At 33.2% G+C, this 26,774-nt stretch overlaps 2 protein-coding genes across 3 annotated transcripts in view; one reads left to right on the forward strand and one right to left on the reverse strand.

The window, feature by feature from the left end:
- LOC128984690 (F-BAR domain only protein 2-like) overlaps window positions 1-13,919 on the forward strand; it is a 48,435-nt gene extending 34,516 nt beyond the window's left edge. For both annotated transcript variants that reach the window (XM_054404032.1, XM_054404038.1), the window contains 10 exons: window positions 1,201-1,274; window positions 2,009-2,166; window positions 3,165-3,304; window positions 3,823-4,064; window positions 5,144-5,299; window positions 5,846-5,990; window positions 6,426-6,628; window positions 7,679-7,908; window positions 9,881-9,997; window positions 12,180-13,919. In XM_054404032.1, the coding sequence (XP_054260007.1) occupies window positions 1,201-1,274; window positions 2,009-2,166; window positions 3,165-3,304; window positions 3,823-4,064; window positions 5,144-5,299; window positions 5,846-5,990; window positions 6,426-6,628; window positions 7,679-7,908; window positions 9,881-9,987 (1,455 nt within the window). In that variant the 3' untranslated portion in view covers window positions 9,988-9,997; window positions 12,180-13,919. The remainder of the gene's footprint in view (window positions 1-1,200; window positions 1,275-2,008; window positions 2,167-3,164; window positions 3,305-3,822; window positions 4,065-5,143; window positions 5,300-5,845; window positions 5,991-6,425; window positions 6,629-7,678; window positions 7,909-9,880; window positions 9,998-12,179) is intronic.
- Window positions 13,920-19,813: 5,894 nt separating this feature from the next.
- Window positions 19,814-23,250, reverse strand: LOC128999588 (putative gamma-glutamylcyclotransferase CG2811). The gene is made up of 3 exons (XM_054426209.1): window positions 23,175-23,250; window positions 21,620-21,859; window positions 19,814-20,057 (listed from the first exon to the last, which is right to left on the reverse strand). Exons 2-3 carry the CDS (start codon window positions 21,740-21,742, stop codon window positions 19,821-19,823), a joined length of 360 nt encoding a protein of 119 aa, XP_054282184.1. The 5' UTR covers window positions 21,743-21,859; window positions 23,175-23,250; the 3' UTR covers window positions 19,814-19,820.
- Window positions 23,251-26,774: the final 3,524 nt, after the last annotated feature.

Consider the following 26,774-nt stretch of genomic DNA (forward strand, 5'->3'; position numbering starts at 1 on the left):
AAATATCTTAAGGCATATTTGTAAGGCTTGCCTTACAAATTCTAGGCATCCCACTTCACTAAAGTAACACAAAATAAAACACAAAGAAAACACTAAATATTTCGAGACCACTGGCCCCTTTCTCAACATTGAGAGTCACATTAGATTCTGGAAGACTTTCAGAATCTAATGTGTGGATTTTAGAATCAGGTGAAAGAGTTCCAGAATCTAATGTGACTCTTAATGTTGAGAAAGGGGCCAGTGGTCTCGAAATATTCAGTATTTTATTTTGTGTTACTATAGTGAAGTGGGATGCCTACAATTTTTATGGTAAGCTTGCTTATCCTGTCCATTGTCTTCTTAATTTTCCGGCAATAGCCCATTTCTAATCAGAAATAATTTTGAAGTAGTTTAAATGGACTGAGGACATATAGGAGAACTTTTCGGTTCCTTTTGAAATCTCAGTGCCTTATTTCACTTGAGTTTTTGAGAATAATTAGCTTATCCAAGTTTATAATACTTTCGGTACTTACGTATTAAACGGAGGCCACCTAACATGCGATTTTTTCACCATCAGCAAGTTTGGTTGGTTAGGTTAGGTTAAGATAGTTTAATTTGATAAAAAAACATATATTTATGATAACCCAACCTAACATAACCGCTGCAGCGCGCTGTTGACCAGACACAGTGACAGGCGATGACAGGTAATGGCGCACGCTCCGGTCAACGACCCTGACCTTGGCCTACTTGGAGGGGATTCTGCGAGTAGACACATGATTCATTTGATAACGCTCGACTCACAACAATACTAGAATAGTTCTACTACAACATCTATAACAATTTAACCCTCTATAAGTGCCGCGGCGCGTTTCGTAATGGTGGCCTCCGTTTAATACGTAAGTACCATACTTTCTGTACTCTTTTTTTTACCTAGCTGAAAAAGTACAATATGTTCTTGGAAATTATTGAACTTTTTTCTGAATTTTCCATAAAGTTAGGATGTTGTCAATTGCATGGCCAATCTTTGTTTCCATTTTGTACCCCTAGTAATTAATGGGCATTTACCTCCATCAGAGTCACAAATAATGTAGATAGCTACCACCAGACTGTAAACTAGTTACCCTTTGGTAAAATTCTAATGACACTCCTCATTTACAATTATGGAAGGTGTTGTTATTTTTTGAGTGTAGGGGAAGAATGCAGATGATGTTTTTGTTTCAGGGAAGGCGAGGTTCTAATGCTGAAGATCACACAATGAAGAGATCTCAGTCTGTGTCGCAGCAAATTGGAGGGGGGTGAGTTGAACCTTGAAAAGTGCAACATTATTGAAGTTTGTAGGTACAGTAGACCCTCATAAACATTTTGCTCCATCCGGAGGGCAATTCAACAGAAGTTAATAAACATTTCACAGCTTGGTAGGAGTGTATGGAAGTTATACTACCAGGCCGCGGCCTCTAGTTAAAGGTGGGCGTGAAGTTACACATTTTCTTGTTGGGTAGCATGCTGTATTGCTGTTGTTAGTGCCTAGGTGTGAGTCTGGAGAGGGTAAGAACTACACACCATTCTCATGATACTGTTAGCAAAAATAGCATCTGAAATGTGTAGTATATATATTACAATTCATGCATTGTACTGTAAGTGTATTTTAGTTAATGACTACTGTTTGTATTTTTAAATACAGAATACACTATTCAAGTTTTGTTCTCTAAAAATATCAATTATTGAAATATTATAGAACATTTTTTTTTATTTCAAAACGGTACTTACTTAAAAAAACGTGCCTCGTATGTATTAATTATATACACATATAAAAATTTGAACATATAGTGTTTTGACCTTTGGGGACATCAGATTCTTAATTATTCTTTTACTTGAACTACCTCATTGTCTCCCCCTCAGCTTAATAAATTGCATGTTAATCCTTCATCCTTTCTTATCAAAATATATGTTATTTGGTCAATGTGTTTCCAAGTTAGTGTTTACAAATATTTAAGTTTGTAGTTGAATGAAAATATGTCTTTGTTAATAGAAAGCTGAACAATGACCTGGTAGGACTGACACTGTTCCAAAGTCCAATAGGATCAAGTGCCTCAACCCCCACCACCAGTCATCCCTACGCTCCGTTGCAGAGTCCTACGCTAACTTCGGCCTCTAGTCCTGCACCTGTTACCACCAGTAGATACTCAGGTGGGTAGTACTTAGAACTTTGAGATCCAACGATTACCGGTGTGTCCATCCCTTATCTTATAAATCTGAAACAGTGGGACAGTACGAAAGATTAAAAAGTAGAAAATTTCTGATCAGAGGTGCTTTTCAGAAAGACTTAACCCATCTCATTAATTTCAACCTGATCTGTCCTCCTGGATTGCACACTAGACCTGACTAAGAGGATTCAAACCCTAAGTCTTCGGTGCTGTATCAAAAGCTGGGTGAAAAAGCGTCAGACCACTCAGCCAGGCTTGATTGTGATCTGTTTCATGGCTTGAAACTTGACTCATGTACATGTAGCTTCACTTTTATAACAACATTTGCTTTGTAAGGGCTATATACAATAATAAAGAGTGAAACATTACATTATCAGAGTTGCTTTGTGTATTGTAGGCCTTAGTTTTATCATCAATAAGGTATGCTTCTATGTATCTTGAGGGTTAATTTCCTAGAGGCTTTTGACTTGTCTCGCAACTAGAAAAAACTATCTCTAGGAAAAAGGTAAAATCTTTCAAGGTCATGTAAGGAACCTTATCACTCCTGCACAGAACTGAGTGAGAAGCTGTTATTGAATTACATGCTTTTAGGAGAGTTTATCATTGATACATTTTTTTGGGCGTTATTCAGTTTTTTTTTCTTTATCGAGGACTTGTTAAAAACTATGACACACATTATAATATATTGGACGATTTATGTGTTTGTCAACGGTCATTTTACCTGATGAGTTGTGAGTGTAAACCAAAAAAAGGTGAACTATGCCCTCAAAAGATTTATCAATCAGTGAGAAGCTCCCAAAGATATCTCAAGATACTAAGTACCGGGCTAGCAAAACACTCTATCTAGAATCAAACATTATAACAGTAGAGCTATATCAAACATCTTGGTGGGAGGTAAATGCCTTATTCTTTATTTTGCAAATTAGCTGAAGAATGTAATTGCCAATAATCAGTGTAATTAATTAACTCTGTGTTTTCTAGATTTGCAAGATTTATTCCAAGAGGTAGGTGTTATTCAGCCTGCAGGTGTAGGGGTTGAGAGGACACAGAGACAGACTCCTACCCCCACCTCGGGTATTGCCATTCCGAGGCCTCCATCCCGTCGAGATGACATTACTTCTGTAAGTTACTGCTTTGACACAAGTTAAATAATTGTAACGGTTCAGTTAGTTTGGGAAATAAGACATTTACACTCCTTTTTTTCTAGAGGTTGGCTGCCTCTTTTAACTAAACCTTGAGTTTATATTTTTACACAGTTATATATTTTTACACAGTCATATTTTACACAGTTTATATTTTGATTCTTGATACACCACTAAAGTAATACAGGCGATTCCTTCAGACCAATGCAAAGTTATCTATTGATAGGGTGGAAACTGGTGCCTACCCAGTTTTGAATTTCAACTGACTTTTCCCTTCATTCTACTCTAAACAAGGCCTAAAAATATCAGTATAATGTTTTGTGATGTGTTGTTGTATATCTATTAGCACCTTTAGTTTTCTCAGGTAAACTCTACCTCTATCCAAAAACACTCCTGAACAGCCACTTGGTTATCTTGAAAGAATTCTGGATATTACCTTTCCCTTGTATACAAATAATCTTCTTATCAAAAGACCAATCGCATAAACATTGTTCCAGAGTGGCACACTGAGTCGCAACAATGCAGGTAGGAACAGTCCAGCACTGAGGAGCAGCCCAGGCCCCAGCAACATCGCGCGTGCAGACAGTGTGAGCAGTCTAGAGTTCCGTGCAGCAGGAGTGCCCGTGGGTCTGTCCCGCGGGCCGTCCCCTCTTACACTGGGCATGTCTGACACTATACCACTGGCAGTGGCCTTTCACGAGATGATACACTCCTACTTCCATGGCACTGACGAAAAGAAGTAAGACTTATGTTTACTTTTAAATTAGGTTGATACAATCAGTTTTCTTTGTTGACATTCTCCACCACGATATAAAAAACAAGTTTTCTAGATTTTTTTATCTGGAATCTGATCCCATCCACTGGAAAAAGGTACCTAAAATATAACAAGTTTAGTAAACAAGTATCAATACTACTCAGTTGTCATATTCAATCTGTTTCACTTTTGATCACCTTGTATGAATCACTCAGGATTTTAAAATTTAGAATCCAGCTGACAGAAATTATTGATTTATCTTTGCTTCTTGCTCTCTATGAAATACTAATGCAAACAAACCAATGTATTATAGTTTGGATTTACCCTTTCCTTCTTTATACTATTGTTTTGTTCAAATCAAACCAGTTGTACTATTTATAGTTTTTATTTACAAAATTTCCTACTGTGCTCAAGTTTTTCTTAAAGAGTCGAGAAACAAATTAGTACCATTCTCTTCCTCCTATCTTAGCTCTCTGTGGTTGGTTTGATTTGTCATCCCTCCTCTCCCCTTTCTTCTTATTCTATTGTGCTGAACGTAATCACTGGTGAAACAACCTGAACCATAACGAATATACCTTCTTTCACAACAGTGCATGGCATTGGTCAGTAAATTTGCATTTTGTTAGAAAGTTTTCAGCATGTTATTGATTTAATAATACGACTATTAATTAAATATAATATATATCAACCTCGACTAAAGAAATACTAAATATTTAAGATTGACCAGACAGGTAGTTACGTATTTACTAACTTGGGTCTATACTCGTACTGTCATCCGTCTCGGCGTCTAGAGTGGCGTTCTTCTTCTTATCACTTAAAGGACAGAGTTCGTCAATTACACTAATAATATACTAATATATTTTAATGTCTGTCCTTTCACTAATAACTAAAATCCTACTTCTACTATACTACGTAACCAAACTGTGATTGAGTAACAGTTATGCTTACAATCTCTAAAATAAGTCAAAATTACTTTTATATTTTGCATATTATTCCTTTTTCCTTTGTTGAACAATAAAGGTGACTTTTTAAGTTTTGTTATATGTTTGCTTGTTATTGTTCAGGTGCCAAGTGAAGTTGTCAGGAGATATGATGCTCTCTTTTCCTGCCGGCATCGTAAATTTGCTCACCAATAATCCGAACCCAGCCCAGCTCATTTTTAAGCTCACCAACTCTTCTAGATTGACCAAAGTGTTCCCTAACAAGCAACTTATTATTTGGTAAGTAGATTCAATATTGTGTATTCTTATTAGTCATGTGGGCTGGGTAAAAATACCCATTGGATAGAGAATTGATTAATTGGTATTTACCCCAGGCCTGGGTACATACCCAAAAGTGTGGGTGTTTTAAAAAAGTGCACCAGCAGTGTTCTGTATAGTTCAATGAATTTGTCATGTAAAAAAATAGTGAAAAATGATGACTATTTATTTGGTAAGAGAGTATTATTTCTGGTACTTGCCATATGGTGAATTAGAAACCCAAGAAACTTGCCAAGAACTTGTTTTTTATACTTGAAACTTAACCATTGATTTCTGCAGGACTAAAAATGTAGAAAATATACATGTGTATTTTTATTTTTTATCGGAAAGTGAATTTTGTTGATACAAAAATATTTCCTTTTCTAGACATGTATAAGTGAATCAGTTAGTATTAATTTACGTGAGCGTGTGTCTGTAGGTTTTGATTGTTATAATGTTAGTACAGTAAATTTGACACTTGTTTTATTTTATGTAATATGTTTTTCCTATTTATGTCATTTTTTCCAGGGATTATGATGAACCGTGCCTAGAAACTTTGCCCCCTTGGACTACATTCAAATTCAACATGAGTGCCTTAACTGCTCTATTGAAACGCCAGGCTGAAAAGAATCCTACAGCTTCCTACTTCAATGTAGACATACTTAAGTATCAAGTATGTATCAGTGTTTTACATTTCTACAAAAAAATAGAAGCTAGTTTTAGTTGTTTGTGTTCAATCCCTGAATATAATCAATAAATGACGAAGGTCTGAATGACTTTTTCATCACCATTATAATGAGAAACCATTTGTATAAGAAAGTAAGCAGTTTTTTTTAGGCTTTGAATTTAGTTCACATTGTTTCATTTTTTTGTGTTTACAATTTTATTTTAAAATTTCCAAATTGATCCATGAAATACGGGTTTTTATGGTTGAAAAAATATTTAACATCTAGAAGTTTTAGGTTTTTGTTATGTGGTATGAGAAGGTTTAAGAAAGAAATTTTAAGGTTAGTTCGTGTTTGGTGACTGTTTGGTGCCATTAGATATGCAACTATGTAACATTACCTAACCTAACTTTTACTCTGATTCACATTGTTTACTGTTGTAGGTGAAACCGTTTATAGGGGCTGCATCTTGTCCGTTCCAACTAGTGGCTTATTGGAAGTGCGAGAAGAACCAGACAGACATCAGGGTAGATTACATGTATAACAAGAAGGCTATGGGATCACCCTCCCCTCTATTGAACCTATCAGTGTCGGTGCCTGTAGACGGGGATGTCAAAGCTATGAATGCTGAGCCTCAAGCTGAATGGTAACTTACTTTATTCATTTTCAAAACAAAAATATGTGTGTTCAAAATGTTCAAGATAAATAGCAAGGGTGGATTAGTATAGCTAGAACACTAGAGATTGACTTTGCCTCTTTGAACTGGAATACCATCATGAATGTTCAACCATTGTAAAACGGTAACTTGTTTTATTCATTTAAAAAAATTAAAACTATCTTAAGTTTAAATATATTTTTTTCCTAAGATAGTTACTTCAGTTACTAAAAATACAAAAAAATTTTGAAAAATCTAAATTGCTATAATAGAATAGACATTTTTGGTCCATTTTTGGCAATGTTAACCTGGTAACTTGCTACGCCAAAACAATTATGTAAAAGCTTTAACCATTTGAACGCATAGGTTTATTTATTTATCTATAACCGTTTTTTAAAGTAGCCGTTTCAGTTCAGTTCTTTGAATTGAAAAGTTTCACATAACAGCATTGTTTACTTTCATAGCACCATAGTTTTACTAATAACAACACGGGTAACGGACCAATGAGGTTCAAGGTTTAAGAGAGAAGAAGTAAAATTGAAATGATTCGAACTTTAACTAATCAGCTGTTCAGGCCAATTTAATTGTTGAGTGGTGCAATTCGTGTTTGGTACAATGTTTCGTTGCATCACCGTCAGTGGCAATGAGAGGTTATAAACAAAAACAATAACCTCTCTTAGAAGTTATGAGTACTTGGTGATTTTTACACTGTCGTAGGTAAAGTAGTGTATGCAACTCCCATAAATAGTGTTAACGACACGAGTAGAAAATTTAAGATTCGAGCCTTCTATTATTTATTAAATCTAGTTACTGTAGTGAGGGACTAAAAGAAACCTGAATAGCAAAACTCCTGACAAAAACTATACACAATTTGAAACTAATACCTTGTAACAAAATCTACTGTCTTATCTAAAGGTTCGGAAAGTTGATCGTCACAGTGTCTGCAATCTTGGGGAAGGGGAGTGAAGAAGCAGGTTATATAACTTCTCTTCATTGTTTAACAATACTTACCTTTTTACTGATATTTTGGATTTATTTCAGGGACAAGAACAACAACTGCGCAGTTTGGAGGTTCACAGAGCTATCGGATCTCACAGAGAATGGTCCAATTGGCTCATTGCGTGCCAGGTTTGAGGTGGCCAAAGGTCCCAGTTCCATCGGCATCATCGCTGTCCAGTTCAACTGTGAGGGAACTACTCTTTCTGGCGTGGACCTAGAACTGCAAGGGCCTGGATTTAGGGTGTCTTTGGTCAAGAAGAGATTTGTGTCAGGTTAGTACTAGAAGTACAGATACTATATTTTGAGAGCGTATGCTGAAGCAAAACAGGAACTGGGATTTGATTAGTATAAAACAAATAAGGTTCTTTGACCTTGAATTTTGATGTTTATAGATCATATACAACTGAAGCAAATCACACAAAAATGGTCTGATAGATATTTTAATATCTAATTCTAACTCAATAGAATCTAATAAATATTTAGCAACATTCCAATAACTTGAACAAATTTCATGCAGTCTATTTGGTAAAGGGAGTATAGACGTAAATAACAGTGCAAACAAAATTTTTTGTGTCATTGAAATAAAAAACAAAAACATTGCTCCTATTTTTTCAAAGTCCGCTATACAGTCTGAACCACAAACTCACAAATATAATGTTTGCACAAAGAATGTGTTAAAATCTTGACAATTTACTTCCTATTGTTTTTTTTTTGTTTTGTTCACTTTTATCTTTAAAAAAAAATTCTATTTACTGGTGACTTGTTTTCACAAAATCTACCTGACAAGTGCTTCTACATTTTTGACCCATGAGACTTGACCTATGAGAAGTCAGGGTTATTTAGTTTACTGGAACAGTACTTGTTTTTATTATCTACTGAACCACAACAATTATAACTCATGTGAGCAGTTCTCTATAACTCTTGGTATCTCAAAAGATAGTATCAGTGTTATGTTCAAAACCCAAAATTTACAATATCAAAACTGAAACTAAAACTTAAAAGATTGTATCTCAGAATCCAAAACTCAAACTGTGAAATCCTATTTACTTGGTTATGGTTATGCAAAATACCCCCGCCGCAGCAAACCTGCCGACTAAGCGAATTTCCATTTGTCTGATTTGATTTTCAGTTAAATATATTTTAATAACATTAGGTTTAACAAGTACCTAGGTTTGCTGCTGCAAGGAAACTAATAAAGTGTGTTTTTGAGTAAAATATTGATAGCTTAGTAAAAAATAAATAAATTTGCCAAGTTTGATCAAAATATATCCATAAACAAGCAAACTACAACATTTGGCAATATTCTCCATAAGAATAACATGGGAATTTTAAATTTACAATTTTTTTAATTTTCTTCGTTACTAATAATCGAACAAAAATACTTTTATATACTAAATTATTTGTTTTTTTAAGCTCTTTAGAAAGGTCTAAAGAGAAATCGGGAAATTTTGTGTTTTGAGGGTCAAAAGTGAGAAAAACCTATTTTTACCCCATAAAACCCCCCGTAAAGCCCCGTTCCCATGGTCCGATTGTGCTGGTTCGCGAACTCATTCAAGTTTATCCCGCTTTACACCTTTAAACCAAATTTCATCAAAATCGGACAAAAATTACTCAAGTTATCGCGTTCACGGACGTATATATATATATACATATATAAAAATTTGAACGAATGGTGTTTTTGGCCTCTGGGGACATCAAAATGAAAAAGTAAATCGGTCCCGGGTCTAGGTCTTACCGTGCCACCTACGGTAATAGCTACTTCCCTATAGGGAAATTCGCTAACAAGGGCACAGTTTCAAGAATACTCACGACTTATCTATTCTAACTTTTCACATAATTTTCACAAAATCTTCAAAGGACTTTTAACCAAACTTAGAATCCAATCATGCAAATTGTAGTTTATCTTTATAGTTGTGAGTGATAAAATATATAGCAACTTTAATTTGTTTCCTTACAAAGTCTTTATTGATGGATATTATGCATTTATTTAGGAAAAGGAAAGGAAATGAATTATGTCTATAACTAAGATGTCAATAGTGAAGAAAAATGACTTATGACAGAAAACTTGAAGGCTTGCGACCTTTACATTTTGAGAAGATATACAGGTGTGATTTCTGTTGAAAACAATTTTAATGACGTCACCTGACAGAAATAATCCATTATCCATTAAGGCCTTTGTTGAATATTCTTAGTTCAAATATAATGACTCATTTCACTATTATTATGTGACATTAATATTTACAGGAAAATACATTTGTCACGGCTCAAATAATAAGAATCGCTGCATTGAAGGTAGTGAAAATAACGATGAAAATAATGAGAATCATTCATCCTCGTCTTCAGACTCCTAACAGGATGCTGGTGAGTAACCTTGTAGAATTTACCCACAACCCACAAACTATACACACACTATCAAGGAGGTCAAGTAGTATGTTTTCATAGTAGAGAACCATTGATAAAAAAACATGCCTTACTTTACTAGTAAACAATTCTGCCTTACCCTATTCAGTTGTGCATTTAGTATGCATAAGAATTTACAAGTTTTGTTTAGGGGTCTAGGTCATTTGCCTTCTTGCATCTTAACACGTTCAGTGCGGCAGGCACTCCAACAGGCGCTCGCCAATGGCGGCGAGGTCCGGGCAAAGCCCCGGCGCGATACTGTAACAGCGAACGCAATTGGCATTCAAATATTACAATGTGACGAATAACAAAAGAGCAGCGGCGATTGTACTATGTTAGCCCGAGTTCCCTAAAACACCCAAAGGTAGCAGCACTGCCTGGATCAGTAGTCAGTGGCTTTGTAATATGGCTTGAAGAGAGAAAATCCCCGAAACCGGGACAAAATCATTGTCAGACGGGATTTTACGGGAAATTTTAGTACCAACCTACACCCAAATAAAGCTCTCATTCTAAGCTACAGGCTAGCAACGATTTTAACGTTCCCCGGCAATGGCTGAGCTCATACTGAACTAATGAAGTGGGAGTTGCGCAACTACATCAATTGATGTAGGCCGCTCGTGGGGCGACTACATCAATTGACGTAGTCAGCACTGAACGTGTTAAGCACTATCCTGTCATATGCATCATACCTTGATTGTACAATGCAGTTTTAAATGTTGTGAAGGCCTACTAGAATACATCATTTATGGCCTTAACTTTTTACACTTTTTTACAGATTCTTAATACCCTTTACAGTGGCGGTTCCAAGTTGGAGCCTAGGGAAAATTGAAATATAATTTTTTTCATAAAAACGTAACATTGGTTTTTGGACACAGTTCTAGGCGTTAAAATGGTTTTAAAATTCACCAAACGGCTTTAAATAGAAAATTTTCTGGGGAAGGACTCCCGGATCTCCCTCCTAGTTTGAAACACCCCCGTTAGCCCTCCCCCCCCCCCAACCACTGTTGACAAGGCCTAGAACCGCCACTGACCCTTTATAAACTCAATACAGTCTACTCCAGTCTACTACAGGATAACATTTTTTCCGGTTAAATCGACGTCCCCAAAAACTCGTTAAAACGGACCGTTTAAATGCATACTGTATGCAGTATTTGACTTAAATTTAGGAGAGCACTGTATTTAGACACGTGATCACTGGTCTCAAATCTTTCCCACGAGAACAGTCGTTTCAGTACCGCCCACTTCCTGCTGATCTAGTCCGGTTAAACCGATATGCTGATAAAAATTGTCCAGTTAAAGAAATGTCATTTCCACCGAGTGTAGTCCGGTTAAACTGATGTCCGGTTAAAAGGTGTTCGGATAAGAGGGAGTCTACTGTAATTGACATCATAATAATAAAACGTTGCCTAACCTTAATTTTCACTAACCTAGTGATTACTGATTAGTCCTAGTTAGTTTGGTTTATGGAGTTTTCTACTGTTTTTATTTAATCAATAAAAAGTTCTTTTAGAAATCGATTACCGATTGTGTGATTCAAATGTCTGAGTGATTTCTGCATTTAACAAACAACATGTGATTTTTATCCATTGACACTCTGTATCTTCTCATTTAATGGTTACGATTTGCAAGGTAGAGGAAGTATCTGTGCTAGTGAATATGTCATAGTGTTGATACTGTATTTTGTGCATTGTTTTACTACCTAGCACTGTATCATAAGTTGAAGTTGATGAAGAATGTTGATTTGGTGTTTACATCCGCTCAGTGCAACAGAACCAGTAGCTTATGTTCTACTATCCACAACTCTTAATAACCCTGCATCCCACTTAAAACAGATTCCAGTAAACCTATTGTTTGTGGAATTTGGATTGGCCGTTTTGAACATTTGTCGAACTTTTGAGATCGTACAGAATTACATTATTTTTGATGTAATATAATATTTGTTTGTTATAAATATCACTTGTTTAAGTTTTTGTTGGTTTGCAAAATTATTTTTTGGGATACATATAAATTACTAAGCATTTCTTGGACTCTTTACTTTGAGTGCTTATCTATTGCAATTTAAAGTTTTTATGTATTTGAATCTCATTTCGAATAATGACAAATAGTACTTTATTGACCACTACATAAATTGAGTTTGTTTTAGGTTCGATGCCCGAGGAAGAGTATGTCTAGAGATGGAATCATAATAATGTATTTATATTCGTTTTAGTGTACTTTCAGTGATAGTATTTACATACTCTGTTGTGTGAAAAACATAATTATTTTTTTACAAGATATGTCTTTTATAGACAGGGTTACTGATATATTTATATATACAGGGTTCCTGTAAGAATGTATTCTGACTAGCATGTGAAGAATTTTGTTCATAAGACTTTGGGCTATCTAACTGTTTGATCAGGCACAGTATAAATAAGCCAATGGAGAAATGTACATTTACAGAGATTTGCCCATTACATGCACAGGCTATATGTAGTTTAAAGTAACTCTAAGGTCTGTAAATTGTAATATATTTGATTGTAATCAAAATATTATTTGTAAAGGCTTAATACAGTGTTAGTTATGTTTTACTTCTGTCTTAGAATACTACTTAAATCTGTTGATGTAAAAAATAATTTTTATGCTTTTGTTTAATCACTTGTTACTTGTTTTGTTATTATTGATTCTGTTCGTGTATTTGGATTTTAAAATTCCAATAAAGATTTGTCTTCAGATTTTGCTGGTTATAGATTTTCTGCGTTTGATTAATTTGTCACTCTCTACTTAGAAAACAGGATGGTGAAATGTTTACTTGCTTCAGAGCAATCAAAAATTACAATTCAATCTTTTATAAATATTTAATTAAGTTAATAATCAAACACAAAAAATACTAAGTAATAGACTTAAATGGTAGCCAGTTTTTTAAGTGCAAAAAATAAATGTTGGACATTTTAAGTGGATGTTTTCTTTCACTTAGTTTTATCCCCATTTTAACAGTTTTATCATGACAATTTATTTATGTTGAACCATTTGATCAGTTTTTAAGGTACAATACAAATTACAGTAGTTGTCCCATTTACAGTAAAGGCCCATTTAACAGCTAAACTCTGTTTTTAAGATTGACTATAGCTCTGTTTAAATTTAAATTGTGCAACGATGTAATTTACATTTTCTTCCTTCAAGGAAAATGCATTCAAATAAAAACAGTTTTGATGCTGAATAATTTAAGATTAATGACCAACCATTATTCTAAACAAAACAACTTTTGAAACAATCAACTTTTGAATCAACTTGATCTTTATGTAATGTCTTATATAATTTTAAAAAGGCTTTTCTTTGTTATAGTTCATGAAGTAATACCAGTTGGATAACTCATATCTAAGTATAATTTTGTCCAGCTTAGATGATTTATGGACCAAACCTTGGATTCAACATTAACATGTTAGAGGGCTTTTACTGTAGGAAAATCAATTTATCTCACAGAAATTCTGTTCCTCTAATTTAATTCTAGACATGAAAATGTGAAGAAAATATGTTATTTTTTCATGAATAAAAATCTTTAAATAAGGTTGGCTTTTATTTGTTTATGTAATTTTAAGAGTGTTTGGTACTAAATGCAAGCGATAATGGTTTTCTTCATTGATGTTTTTTAAGATGGTTTGTCAAATAACATGACATTTTTTACTTGTTAGGAACCTATATTTGGTTTTGAAGTGGTTATGTTGGTAACACTAATTCCGTCTGTCAAGATCTAAGTTCTTTTCAAAGCTTGTCGGGGTGTCAGTTCTTCAGAATGAAAGTTCTTTACACCAAAAGTTTCAAGGAAGAAACATTAATGTTAACAAATGAAAAGAAAAAAAATTAGAAAACATCTACCTGTAAGGAACTTAAGAATGTCTTAAATAGCCAAACAAGAAGACAGTTTTTTTTTGTGATGTGTAATAATCGTTCCATGTTTAATATTAGTTTGAAAGCATCAAGATGTACTAACACTCGTTAAATTACTTATGTTGAATTATAAATTTAAAAAAACAAAATCAGGTTTCAAAATCGGTTAGAGGAAATAACAACTTTCAAAAACTCTATCTACACATTAACCGGCTTATATTTTGTTATGTATATTTGTTTGATTTAGTTTGTTAGATAGATCTATTATCATTTCTGTAAGTTAAATATAATCCAGAGAGAGTTCAAAGATAGTAGTAAAAATTATTAAGTCTCTGTTATAATACTGAAAACATAACCCTACACGGATTAATTATATACTTTGCAGATAATTCGACAATGACACTGGTAGGGTTATGTAATATACTTGTAAGAAATCGTATTAAAATAAAAATATGTAAATAATAGTGTTAGTGTTGAAATACCTTGTTGTTGCAGAATACTTGAAATGTGTTGAGTATGTGAATTGAATTGATACATGTTGGATGCTGTTGTATTATTTATTACCAAAGCTTCTGAATCCACATGTATTATTTATATAGTAGATTTATTTTATTATGTTTCACGTTTTATGTTTTGTATATTGTAAAGTTTTAGTTTATATTAACCTTTTGATAAGATGTAGCTTAAATATTTTTTTGTTCTAATGATTTTGCATAATATTGTTAGGTAAAACAGGTAAAGTAAAAAATTATAATTTTAATTGGTGCCAAAATCTTTGTAAATTTTAAATAAAACAATCTTTACAAATAAAATAATTAAGTTTTAAAATATGTATAAAAAGGGAGTTTTTCATGATATCTTTCGTATGAGTAAACATTCCAGATTCCAAAACAGGCTTGTGGAATTGTTACTATGATAACTAAACATTCACATTTCAAAGAATTAAACATAATACTAACTGTAATTACAATACAGTACATAATATATAAGAGTCATGAAATTGCATACTGTAATACTAACTTCCTTTTATTTTAATGATATTTTTAATTTCCATAAATGTTTTAGAGTCTCTTGATCTTATCATGTTATTGAATATTTTATGAATGATAATTTTCAATTAGTTGTCACTATCCTTATCGCTCCTTATATCAGTTATAGTGCATTAACCCAAACCTACCATTTGCAATTGGCTATAATTAATAAAAAGAAAGATCATTTAGTACAACATCTGTGTAAAAAAGGAGAAAAGAGTTCAGTAAAAAGAAAACTAATTAATTAACTTATAGAAAACTTTTCAATTTGATTGAGTAAAAATTAAAATAAAAACTTTCTGAAAACTCTGTTTAAAAATGATTTTTTATTCAGTAAATGATTCTATGTAATTGACCCCAATTGGAACTTAAAACTAAATTATTTTAAAATTTGCACTTATTGAAAACCCCCAGAACTCATCTTGCTCAAAGGACAACTTAAAGTTGTAATTTGGCGTTATTTAAAAAACAGCTGATTACATATGTCTGCTGCAAAAACAGCTGTTTGTATACATATGTTGAGGGACTAAAGTAGTTGTTTTCATTCCTACTTACTTCATAGAACCATAGACAAAAAGAATGAAATATAGACCGTCAGCTGTGCTGCGGTTACCATAGGTTCTGGCGCACACCGCTGGGAGCGCCACGGTAGTTACGGCGTACGCGCTACGTAAACTACAGCGGTGTGCGCCGGAACCTATGGTAACCATGGTAACCACAGCACGGCTGACAGTCTATATTTCATTCTTTTTGTCTATGATAGAACCAAAACAACCAAATAGTGTAGCACATCAGAATAGCTGTTTATTCATGTAACAAAACAAGATACTGTAAACACATTTTTGAGAGCTGATTTGTTAAGATGGATACACAACATACATCATTTTGTTTTGTGATTTAGCCTGCCTGAAAAATAATGCAGTATGACAAATAAATAATTCAGCAAGGGCCGTAAAGTCCTTTTGACCCCTGCTCATTTTATAACCTCGGATTTTCCTCGGTTATTAAGTTTGAGCTTCTGTCAAAAAGAATCTTCAAAGTGATGAAACATACTATTTTAACTCGTTTAAATTTTCTGGACTCCTCAGAAATGACTCACCAATCTTTGTTTAAAGATTCATTTGTAAAGTTTGTGTTAATGCACATTGTATAACTTTATGCTTAGTTACATAATATTATTGTACTATATGGAAATATTTTTTGCATGTAAAAAAGAAATATAATTTAAGAATTTATAAGTCTATAGCTGGAATATGTTGTTGATCAATTATATTCGCTTGTCTTTATTGTTTTATATTATAATCTTTTTTCTTTTAGCTTCACAAACAATGAGTGCAATGTACACATAATACTTGACATGTTTGTTGTATGGTATAATTCTAGATTACTTTCTTGTAATGCTTTATTTAGTTAGGTAAAGTCATTTCATTTATTCATACTCATGACATTTTATTCTTCATCAAATGAATAGTGCTTAATTCATTGTATAATCTTATATTAAGGGAGTGATTAATGTTTAAAAAAACTCTTCTTTAAAATTTTAATTGTATCTTCTTTATTTGTGATGAAAACTCATTTCAGTTATCATAAATCCATTTAAAGTACATACTAATACATAATGAATTACATAATATTGAATACTAATATATTATCATAATATACAATATATATATAAGGAATTATTAAATAAAATGTGTAATACATACAAAGAGATAAGCAATTCCTAAATTCTTATCAGTATTTATCATAGAGTTCTCACAAAATGTATTTATTTTATCGACATATGTCATATGTCATCATGATTGTTTGTTTTTAAATCCACTGTTTTCTTTAAAGAAACTTTTGCAGTAAGTCTTACTCTTTCTCAGCTTTTACATATGGACTGTAAAAGACCAGGGTTCACACTGTGCTAAGCTGGATCAGTGATGGCTCTAAGGTCATGAATGCATGACAGTAGAGGAAGGGGGCTTAAGAAGGAAGTTTCATAAAGGATCGTTTTTATTTTGTTGTCTACAGACTTAATGTTAAAGAGTTCAACATATAGAATGTTGAAGAACAGTCTTCTTCCGCAGTTCAAGCACATATTAATAGATTTTAAATCGTGAAAATCTAGTAAAAACTAAGTATTTTCTTAGAGCCACACAAAAGTGTGTAATGACTCCAATTACGTATTTTAAAGGCTCGCTCAATTACAAATTTTAAAAATATTAAAAATATACCACTGTGTTGAATTCCTATTAATACGCCACGAATCTCTGAAGTATTCACTACCTAAACACAGCATAACTATTGTATCATGAAGCCTAAATTGACAGTGAAAACATCGTTAGCATCTCATTTACTTTCATCTTTATTTTATTACTTTCAAGATTTGTGTCCGTTTATTATCAGACATCGATCTTTATGTCTGCTCTGGATCATTCGGCAAAATCAAACCTAATTTGCTAGGTACAGCCAAATAACATTGGAATAGGTTATTCCTCACCAACAGAGTTGTAATATTGATTGTTTCCGTCGTCATGACAACTGTCTTGGCCAGATTCCATTACCCATTAGCTGACTGATCTTATAAAGTCTGAACGTTGCTTGCCCTTGTAGTGTTAGAAGACTCCAAATTAGGTAGACTACAAGTCAGAGCAAAACCTCAATTTGCTAAGAGAAATCACAATTTAAAATACTAGTAATAAACAAAATTTCAATTTTTAAAAACATTTACCCAGGCTGTACTTGTAGCAACTGAAAAGCTGCCCCTTAGATTGGCACAGTTGACGAGTTAAAGGATTATTTGTAATACTGCTTATAAAGTTTGAAAACAAATTGAACTAACAGACAACATTGAGCAGATGCTGATCATTATTGCCCTCCTTTGTAGTAGAAGGATAACGATATTGAGCAAAACATTACAATTCTTTGTTTCTGTTATCGTGATTAAATTTTTTTTTAATTATTTTGGAATAAACCCGTTTAAGGTACATAGTTATGATGTATTAAATACAATGCTACCTAACTTGTGATAAAAAAAACAAATAATCATGATGCATGTTTGTTAACTAACATTTTCAACTCTTTGCTTTCATAACTAAACTAATATCAAAATGGTTATTCAATTACAAAATCTTTCAAAAAGTACAAATATGTCAAATATACTTATATTTATTTTATCCTTTATAGCACGTATTAAAAATGCATAGAATTAATAAGTTAGTTATATCTCTGGTAATGTTTGTGGCATATCTTTCAACCTGTCTATTTTTCAAATTTGTTTCAATCAGTCAATTTTTGAAACTAGATTAGTTTATAAAATGAATAGACTTTTTGTAATATGCCTTGTAATAAATATAAACAGTTAATACAGAAATAGCATGCAGTTTTAAGTATATAGTTGAGTCCCACAAACTTGACTCTTTGGAAAGCTTTTGTCAATTTATAATGTTTTCTTAATTTCTCCTCAAATATGCCCTACAATATTTCTTGCCAAAACAATTATGTGCGATCATTTTAAGTTAGTAATAATTTTCAAATCAATAATGTTCATTAAATTTTTCAGACGGTAAATTATTCCGATGACTTTACATTAACAACAGCCTATGAGTCTAAAATGTGTTGAGTTTGCGTGTTTCAACTGTAAAAAGAGGAGCAAATATTTCTGTTATTCGCAATGTTGGCATTACGCTCTTCTCTACACAGCTGGTAACTTAGACATAGTGCTTCACCTGTATTTCTCTAGTAATAAACATTAGAGAATTGTCAATTCTCTTTTTGTATAAAAAATACTCGTTACTTTTGACTTTTTCTTCTGTTTCATTGCAAATAGATACAGTTCAAGATATGATTCTAGGTTACTAGTTAGTTATTGTAAATCTAAATCCGTTATTGTTATCTCTAATAGTTTAAACATTTTTTTGGATCATGTGATAATCAAATGGTTTTCAAGTGTTGACACATTGACAACTTGTATTCGCTAGAGGACGCTGGACATAAACAAAATTCCTATCGATAGACTATGTATGGATAAGGTGCTATGGACATTGTAGAATGGAAGTTTTCAGGTCTTCTTGATCTGATATTGTTTGAGATTTTTGAAAGAGCAAATAAATGATTATTATTATCTACAATTGAGTTGTTTTTGTCTCCCGTATATGTTAGATCTAAGAAATGTTTTGTATCTAAAATTTGTGTAGTTGTATAGATGTAATAATATCAATTTCAAGTCATATTACTGGTTTCTTTACAGCAATAGTTTTTCTTGTAGTTCAAGAAACTATTAATGACTTTACTTGTAAATAAAAAATGCTGTTAAGAAAGATTATAATTTCAAACACGCTACCAATGTTCTAATTTTGAGTAAAAAGTATATAAATTATTAGAATGAATTTGCATAAAAAGATTGTAAATTGTAAGTACTTTAGTTATCATCACTTTTTTCCTTTACTCGCAATTGTGTTGCTTCTGTGACTGTTTTTATACATTCTGACATTATAACAAATATAGATCCCACATGCAGGCCTTTAGCTTTATTACACTTTCAGAAGTCTTAGCTTCCATCATCAGATAAAATTTAAGTAATTATTTATCTATTTTGATAACTACATTCATTTTTGAAGGTACAAATGAATCAACAAAGAGACATTTACTGTACCGTGTAATGGCTATTAGGTGAATGCCAACATATAAATAAATAACGTAAAATCACCTTCATATACAGTATAAAAATCTGTAGTAATAAAACATCCTTTTAGTTAATTTTTATGTTTGCCAATACCTAAGACATAAATTAAATGTAATATGAGATTTCAAATTTAACTGTTATGTGGTACGCTTATTTAGAAATTGAAGAACTTAGAAAATATCAAGGGATGAAGTTGATCATAGAATCGCTTAAAGGTTATTTAATATTCAGGTATATTTTTAGAAATGTATTCAGAAACATAGTTTAATCCAGGCACGGTGATTGGCTTTACTTTAGCATAGTACATCCAACAAAGCATTTCCTTTCCTTTGGGATAGTCTTCTGTAAATATTCTGATTGAGTCGACTTTTCGTGCGTTGAACACTGGTACTCCTTCTAACATGTCCAAGTTCTTCATCATGAAGGTATCAACCAGATAGATCTCCCCTAAGATTTTCTGAAGAAAAAAACAATCAAAACATTAGCTACCGGTAACATAAACAAATTTAAACCTTTACACCTATTATTAAACTATTTTCAACTACAGGGCATAAAATAACATGCGCCCAGTGACTGTGGGTGGAGCCGGCATATTTTTTTTATGATTCACATTTAAATGTATCAGAATTTAAAATAACATTATGTAAATATTTTAGAGTATCGAGCTATGATTTTGGTCCAATAGGTTGTGAAGGGAACCTTGGCCTACAACGTTCTAGAATACGTAATTAAGTGAGATTATATGAACTATTTACAAGCAAATATAATTGTCAAATTCATTAAAATATACGTAGAAATGTGTGATTTTCACTTTAACTTATGCAAAAATTTCCCCTTTTTGATGGGGGGTACTCCATACCCCCCAGTAAGTCCGGCGCCACTGTCGCCCAGTGGAAATCCCTTAAAATATGCTCTGTAACTACAAATACGACTCTAACGTGTTAAGCTTTTTTTTAGCTATTTAGAGTATTTTTTAAGGTGTTTAGAGTAAAACGAAAAAAAGTAGAAGCAAATTATAACTCTTTTCAAAATTTATAGTATAACACCTTATGCTGCTGTACCATCTTTCATGAAATATAACTTTTACAAACACTTTTTAACTACCTCCATTATTACATCAAATCATTTTTTTTTTACATTATTACATTATCTTAACAATTTATCTCAACCATAAGGTCTAGAGGCAGGATGCTCATATACCTAGGTATTTGCTTGCTACTCACAGAATTCGTTTGAAATTGCTGAAGGAATTGTAACAATTAGTATGATAATTTTTAATGAGTTAGTAAGCAGCACACTTCAACTTAGCCTGATTAGTGAGGAACCAATGTGCTTATATGCAATAAGTGATTAGTTTGAACCACGGCATGTAGCCTATTTATAAATAATTATTATAAATACTACCCCAAAGTACAGGTTACACATTTTTACATATTAAAACCCTGTAAATAAAAAGCCCTGTTTGGGGCTTTGTTAGTACCCCAAATCTTTGGAGTGGATTAGATACAATGTTACAACGCAGACACAAAAGAGGCCTCGGAGTTCCGTGTCACCTCTTATATTTTATTTCCTCTTATTATTTCCCTACTTTTTATAGTCTATTACATATTTATCTCATTAATCTATGCTGTATATGTGTTTATTTCCAATATATATATACATTTACACTATTTGTCTATGATTTCATTACCCTAGGAAAGTTGCTTTAAGTCAACTCTTGTGTTTTAAAATCAATCTCAAATGTGAAAGGTTAAAGATTAAAGACAGCTGGGTCTGGTTTCGAACCTTCAAAAAGCTTTTGACTTTTCTCAGGATCGAATTGGCTACCTCCTAAACACAGGGAACAGCCTGAATTACCTGTTTCCCCCTACTATATAGCTCTACAAATGTTAGGCCTCTATTAGGTGTGAATCAGTCAAAATTAGGAAGAAACTCATACATATGTGACCTTGCTCATTACCCAACACAGTAAAAAAATACACTTTTACGCAATTTCAAAAGCCAACATCTTGTACTTACATGTCCCACGCCCGGCTTATCCATGAGGACCGGTGTCTTGTACTTGCCAATGATCATAGGATACTTCTTCACTGTTTGGCCCATTCCTATGAACTTGCTGAGTCCATTCTCCGGATTACTCATCCAGTAGTGATTAATCTCAGTTTTCTTTGTCTTGCCATAGACAAACAAGTTGTAAAGTTGAGGGGTGTAAGGAGTCGGCTTCCATAAAGGCTCGTGCACACTTCTGTCGCCATATTTCTGAAAATCGACAGTGCTTTAAACTAAGAAATGTTTTAATATCAAACATGAATAGTATATTCTTTTTTATTTTGTTATTTTAAGAAGTTGGTGGCCTCTTTTAACCTTGAATTTGACTGACCAAATTGGCCTCTATGGCACATATACAAAGCAAGGTGTGAAGAGGTGCAGTACAAGAATAAACAATACTTATAAATTTCAAGATGCAGCACCGGGTTCGAACCTTCAACATCGCTGGCTAGTGTCTACCAACCATCCACCGACTCAGTGAACATCAGACAGGCTTTAGACAGTCGAGATAAAACATTCCATCCGAACTTAGTAGGTTTAACAAAAATACACTATCAATCTCCTTTTCTGGGCTTTACATGGCTTTACAAATTTGTTATTCATTGTTTACTTCATGTTATTTCCGTATCAACACTTTCCGCTTTATAGTAATTCTTCAACTCTTTCTATCCTGGGTGGTTGTAAAGTCCTTCCCCTAACTATGTTTTGTTACAATTTATATATAAAAGTGACTTTCAATAGTGTATTGGTGTGATAGATTGTTCATATACTTGCACTTTTTTCGTAATAAAAAATTGGGGGGGGGTTTATCTAAGCTCTAAGATCTAACCAGCTAGTCATGTGACATGTCAAATAACACCAACATTGGCCCCTGAAAACATTGGTGAAATCAAGATTTATAAATATGACCTAATAGTAAGTAGGTCTTAGATGTATGAGTCAACCTTATTGAGAAGCTATTAATGAGAAACTCCAAATAACACTGCCTGTTTTTCAATAAAACCAGATAAATATATCTGTTCCCATTAAAAAAATATATATCTTTTCAAAGAATATGTAAATACAACTCTTTTGAATTTCCATTTCACATTGTTTTAGGGGGGAAGTGGTGGTATTTGAGATGTCCTATAACTAGCTTCTCATTAAAACTTTTATGTAAACTCCTACACCCTGGATCTTGGATATCTTGAAAATAGTTCAAACTTTTTGAATTAAAATTGCACCACTCGTTTTAAGAGGGAAAGCAGTGTAATTAGACACTCTGCATTGTTTTCTCATAAGAAATTTGGACAGTCTCCTACATCTTAGACCTAATCTTATCATTGAAATTCACTTATGAAGATAAATAGTGGAAAAGGAGGGGAGGGACCTTATAACAACCCTAATAGAATTTTTTTTCCTAGAATTAAATCAAAGTAATCCTAGCTTTAGAAATAAAGAAATTCTATCATTTAACAGCATCATTTAACTTTATCCTTTCTTGGAGCATAGCTTAATATTAATTTCACATTGATATTATACTTACATCTTTAAAATAATTAGCATCTACTCTCACCCAATAATCATAAAAGATTGTGTTGAATAGACATACAGACAAGAAATACAGCATATCTTAACAATCTCTTATCACTTTTTAAGCACCATGAATGTCTGTTTGAAAGTTATGGATGTATTGATTTTGTCTTAAGAAATATTTACTTATCATTTTCACACCAACTGTCCTGTGTTGATACCTGATATTCTTGAAACATTAATGAATATAAGCTAAGCAAGCATCGATCCAAAAAGATGAGTCCACCCCGCAATATTTTGCATGAAATTCATAAAGATTTGTTAACTTGTAAATATTCTGTTATATGGACTTATATTAAACTTACATATCTGAAATCCCCCCTCTTCAAGGAGTCTGGATACCAAACCCCTATTTAGATGTTAAAGTAAAAGGGGGCCGCAATGGATTGACGATATAAATATTTTTTTTATTATCAATTTGCTGCGATTGCGGTCAACAATGATAATGTCCCCGTGATTGCGGCCCACAGAAGATGTTAACGATGACACTGATGATATCACCGTGATTGCGGCCCATGGGAAATGTTCATGATTTTGCCACGGTTGTGGGTGTCGATGAATGTATCCATGATTGCAGCCCACGGGGGATATTTACTATTTATTTTCTTCAACGGCCAGGAATTTCCCCCATAGGGGTGGAGCGCTCGAGTAATTTAGCCTAAGGCCGCAGGTACCAGGTACCCTAAATCCGGCAGTGAGAATGGTTCCAAATCTTACCAATTTCTTAACTTCATTTTTAAACATTTTAAACTCATGATAGTATATCTGAAGTCAAATATCCAATCCCTCTTACTAAACACCCAAGATGTTTGCCATTTCTAAAGTAAGCGATCAAACTTCAAGATTATGTCCTTATTAGGATTGACTTTTTTCATTTGTTCGGAAACAAACGCATGATGAACTCCACTCTTTTCTACCAAAATTATTAAAATCTGTCGAGAGGGAGTTAATGCCCAAAAATACCCCTAGTATATTTAAAATAAATTGTTTATCATAATGGGAATGTAACAATCAGAATCATAAACAATTGAATTATGTAAACGTAAAATCTGTAAATTAAAAACTGTTGAAAGATCAAAACTGCCCAAACACTCAATCTGATAGATATTCCTAAGCATCAAATTTAAACCACTATTGTACAAATACAGAACGTAAAACACCTAGGATCTTTATTGTTTTGGTAATATTATGTAGGGAATTGTCATAATACTTAGCGAACGTTGTGTGTTTCGCAACATCGGTTATCTGACAATCGTATTACCGAAGAGTTAGGGGTTCTACCTCGTAACGAAGGTGAGGTCACAGAGGAGGATGGTCACATTGCAGGCCCTACGAGCCGATAGCGCCAATATTATGCAAGTGGCCGGGGGGGGGGGGGGGGTCGAGGGGGGTCGCGAGGCTCTCCATGTGCCCCCCGTCACGTGTAGTATCCTCACGTGGACCCTTATGTAACTACCATTCACTACAAGTTTAGCTTCTGTCAATCTACTTGGGATACTGCAGTATATTTCACATCAGGATAAACCTGAAGCGAACTTTTATGAGTATGATCCGTTAACGCTATGTGAGCTTGCTATTTACCCTTCCTCTGTAATACTAAAGGATATGAATAGTTTACAAAGAGATATATTTTTGTTTTCATTTTTAGTGTGCGTACACTTTAGGACTATTTGGACACGATCGCTGTACAGTAACCAAATGAACAGGAAGTATATCTTCACTTCTCTATAGGTGTTTCCGGACAAAACATACCTTTACACTATCAACTATCATCAGCAGATTCATTTTTAATATTAGGTACTGTACCTAAACCTTTTTAACGAATTTCCCTATAGGGAAGTAGCTATTACCGTAGGTGGCACGGTAAGGCCTAGGCCCGGGACCGATTTACCGATTTACGTCCGTGAACACGATAACTTGAGTATTTTTTTTTTTAGGATTTTGATGAAATTTGGTTTAAAGGTGTAAGGCGAGATAAACTTGAATGAGTTCGCGAACCAGCATGATCGGACCATGGGGACGGGGTTTTACGAAGGGTTTTTGGGGTAAAAAATGGTTTCTCTCATTGTGACCCTCAAAACACAAAATTTCCCTATTTCTCTCTAGACCTTTTTAAAGAGCTTAAAAAAGCAAATAATTTAGTATATCAAAGTGTTTTTGTACGGTTATAAAGGAGAAAATTCAAAAAATTAAAATTTAAAACTCCCATGTTATTCATATGGAGAATATTGTAAAATTTGTATGTAGTTTGCTTGTTTATGGATATATTTTGATAAAACTTGGCCATGTATTTATTGCATACTAAGCTATTGATATTTTACTAAAAAACCCATTTTAATAGTTTAAACCTTTTAGTTAAACCTAGGTACCTACTCGTTAAACCTAATGTTATTTAAATAGATTTAATTACCTGAAAAATATTTAATTAAAAATCAATTCAGACAATAATGGGAATTCGCTTAGTAAACAGGTTTGCTGCGGCGGGGGTATTTATTATTTGGCTATCCGGAGGCTAACATCTACAATAGTTTAAAGTTGTTTTTTGTTTCTCCGCGCTAAATCGAAATATTATCGTTCTTATTATGAGAGTAGTAAATTATAATGTTTTTAAGTATTGTAAAATAATTTCAAAATTTGATAGTAAATTTATTTTTGTTGGGATTTTAGTTTTTATTATGTTTCGTATTTATAATGTTATTTTGGGAGATTTTTGAAGCGGGTGTTTAAAATTTAAAGCGATTGTTTTCCATGTTAAGCTGTTAAAGTGTTGGACAATAACATACTAAATAATTAAGAAAAACACAGTCTCCCTCTTATTTTGTATTTGACTTAACAAGGAAGATATCCAACCACCGAAGTTTCTTTCTCGGAATCGTATTGGCATACCGTAGCCCACAAATTAATTACAGCGCTCCGCTTATATTGTGAAACCCCATATTGAAATCGTGTATCACAACCCTACCTTAACACTTTAAAAATACTCCTTTACAACATAGTAACTTCCGATAAATGAGAAATGTAACGGAATAAACTTGACCCTAGTCGAGTGGACTAATTTAAAACACACATCGAATAATTGTCGCCACCTTTGTCTAGCAGAGACTAGTTATAACTCCCGATACAGCAAACCTGCGGACTCATTTTGAAGGGCTTGTCAAAAGAAACACAATGACGCAAACCCGAGGTGAATATCTCACCCCTAGCCTAAATGGCGGGTATTCCAAAATGGGAGCTTTTTCACATAAATCAAATTTTGGAATACCCGCCGTTCAGGCTAGGGAGGAATAATATCTACCTCGGATTTGCGTCATTATATTTCTTTTGACAAACCCTTCAAAATGAGGAGTCACTCAATAGGGGTTGATATTTAAAAAAATAAGTCACCCCCTACCCAGTTAGGGGGGTTAAAAAATATTTTTGATGTAAAAAATTACGGAACCTTTGTTTACAATCAACGCCACCAACAGAATATTTCTATTTATTTCGGTTTAAAAAATACAGATTTGTTTCAAGACTTAATTTACATACTGTATTTTAAGCTCTACACGATGGC

Source organism: Macrosteles quadrilineatus, unplaced genomic scaffold (assembly GCF_028750875.1).
Source record: "Macrosteles quadrilineatus isolate MER2022 unplaced genomic scaffold, UCM_ALF_1.0 Scaffold_1__1_contigs__length_201487025, whole genome shotgun sequence".
NCBI classification, from domain to species: Eukaryota; Metazoa; Arthropoda; class Insecta; order Hemiptera; family Cicadellidae; genus Macrosteles; species Macrosteles quadrilineatus.

Coding starts and splice junctions, on each gene's coding strand:
- LOC128999588 (XM_054426209.1), bottom strand. CDS start 21,742: ATGAGTAATCCGGAGAATGGACTCAGCAAGTTCATAGGAATGGGCCAA. Junction 20,058..21,619: donor ATAAGCCGGGCGTGGGACAT/GTAAGTACAAGA, acceptor TTTTTTCTTCAG/AAAATCTTAGGGGAGATCTA.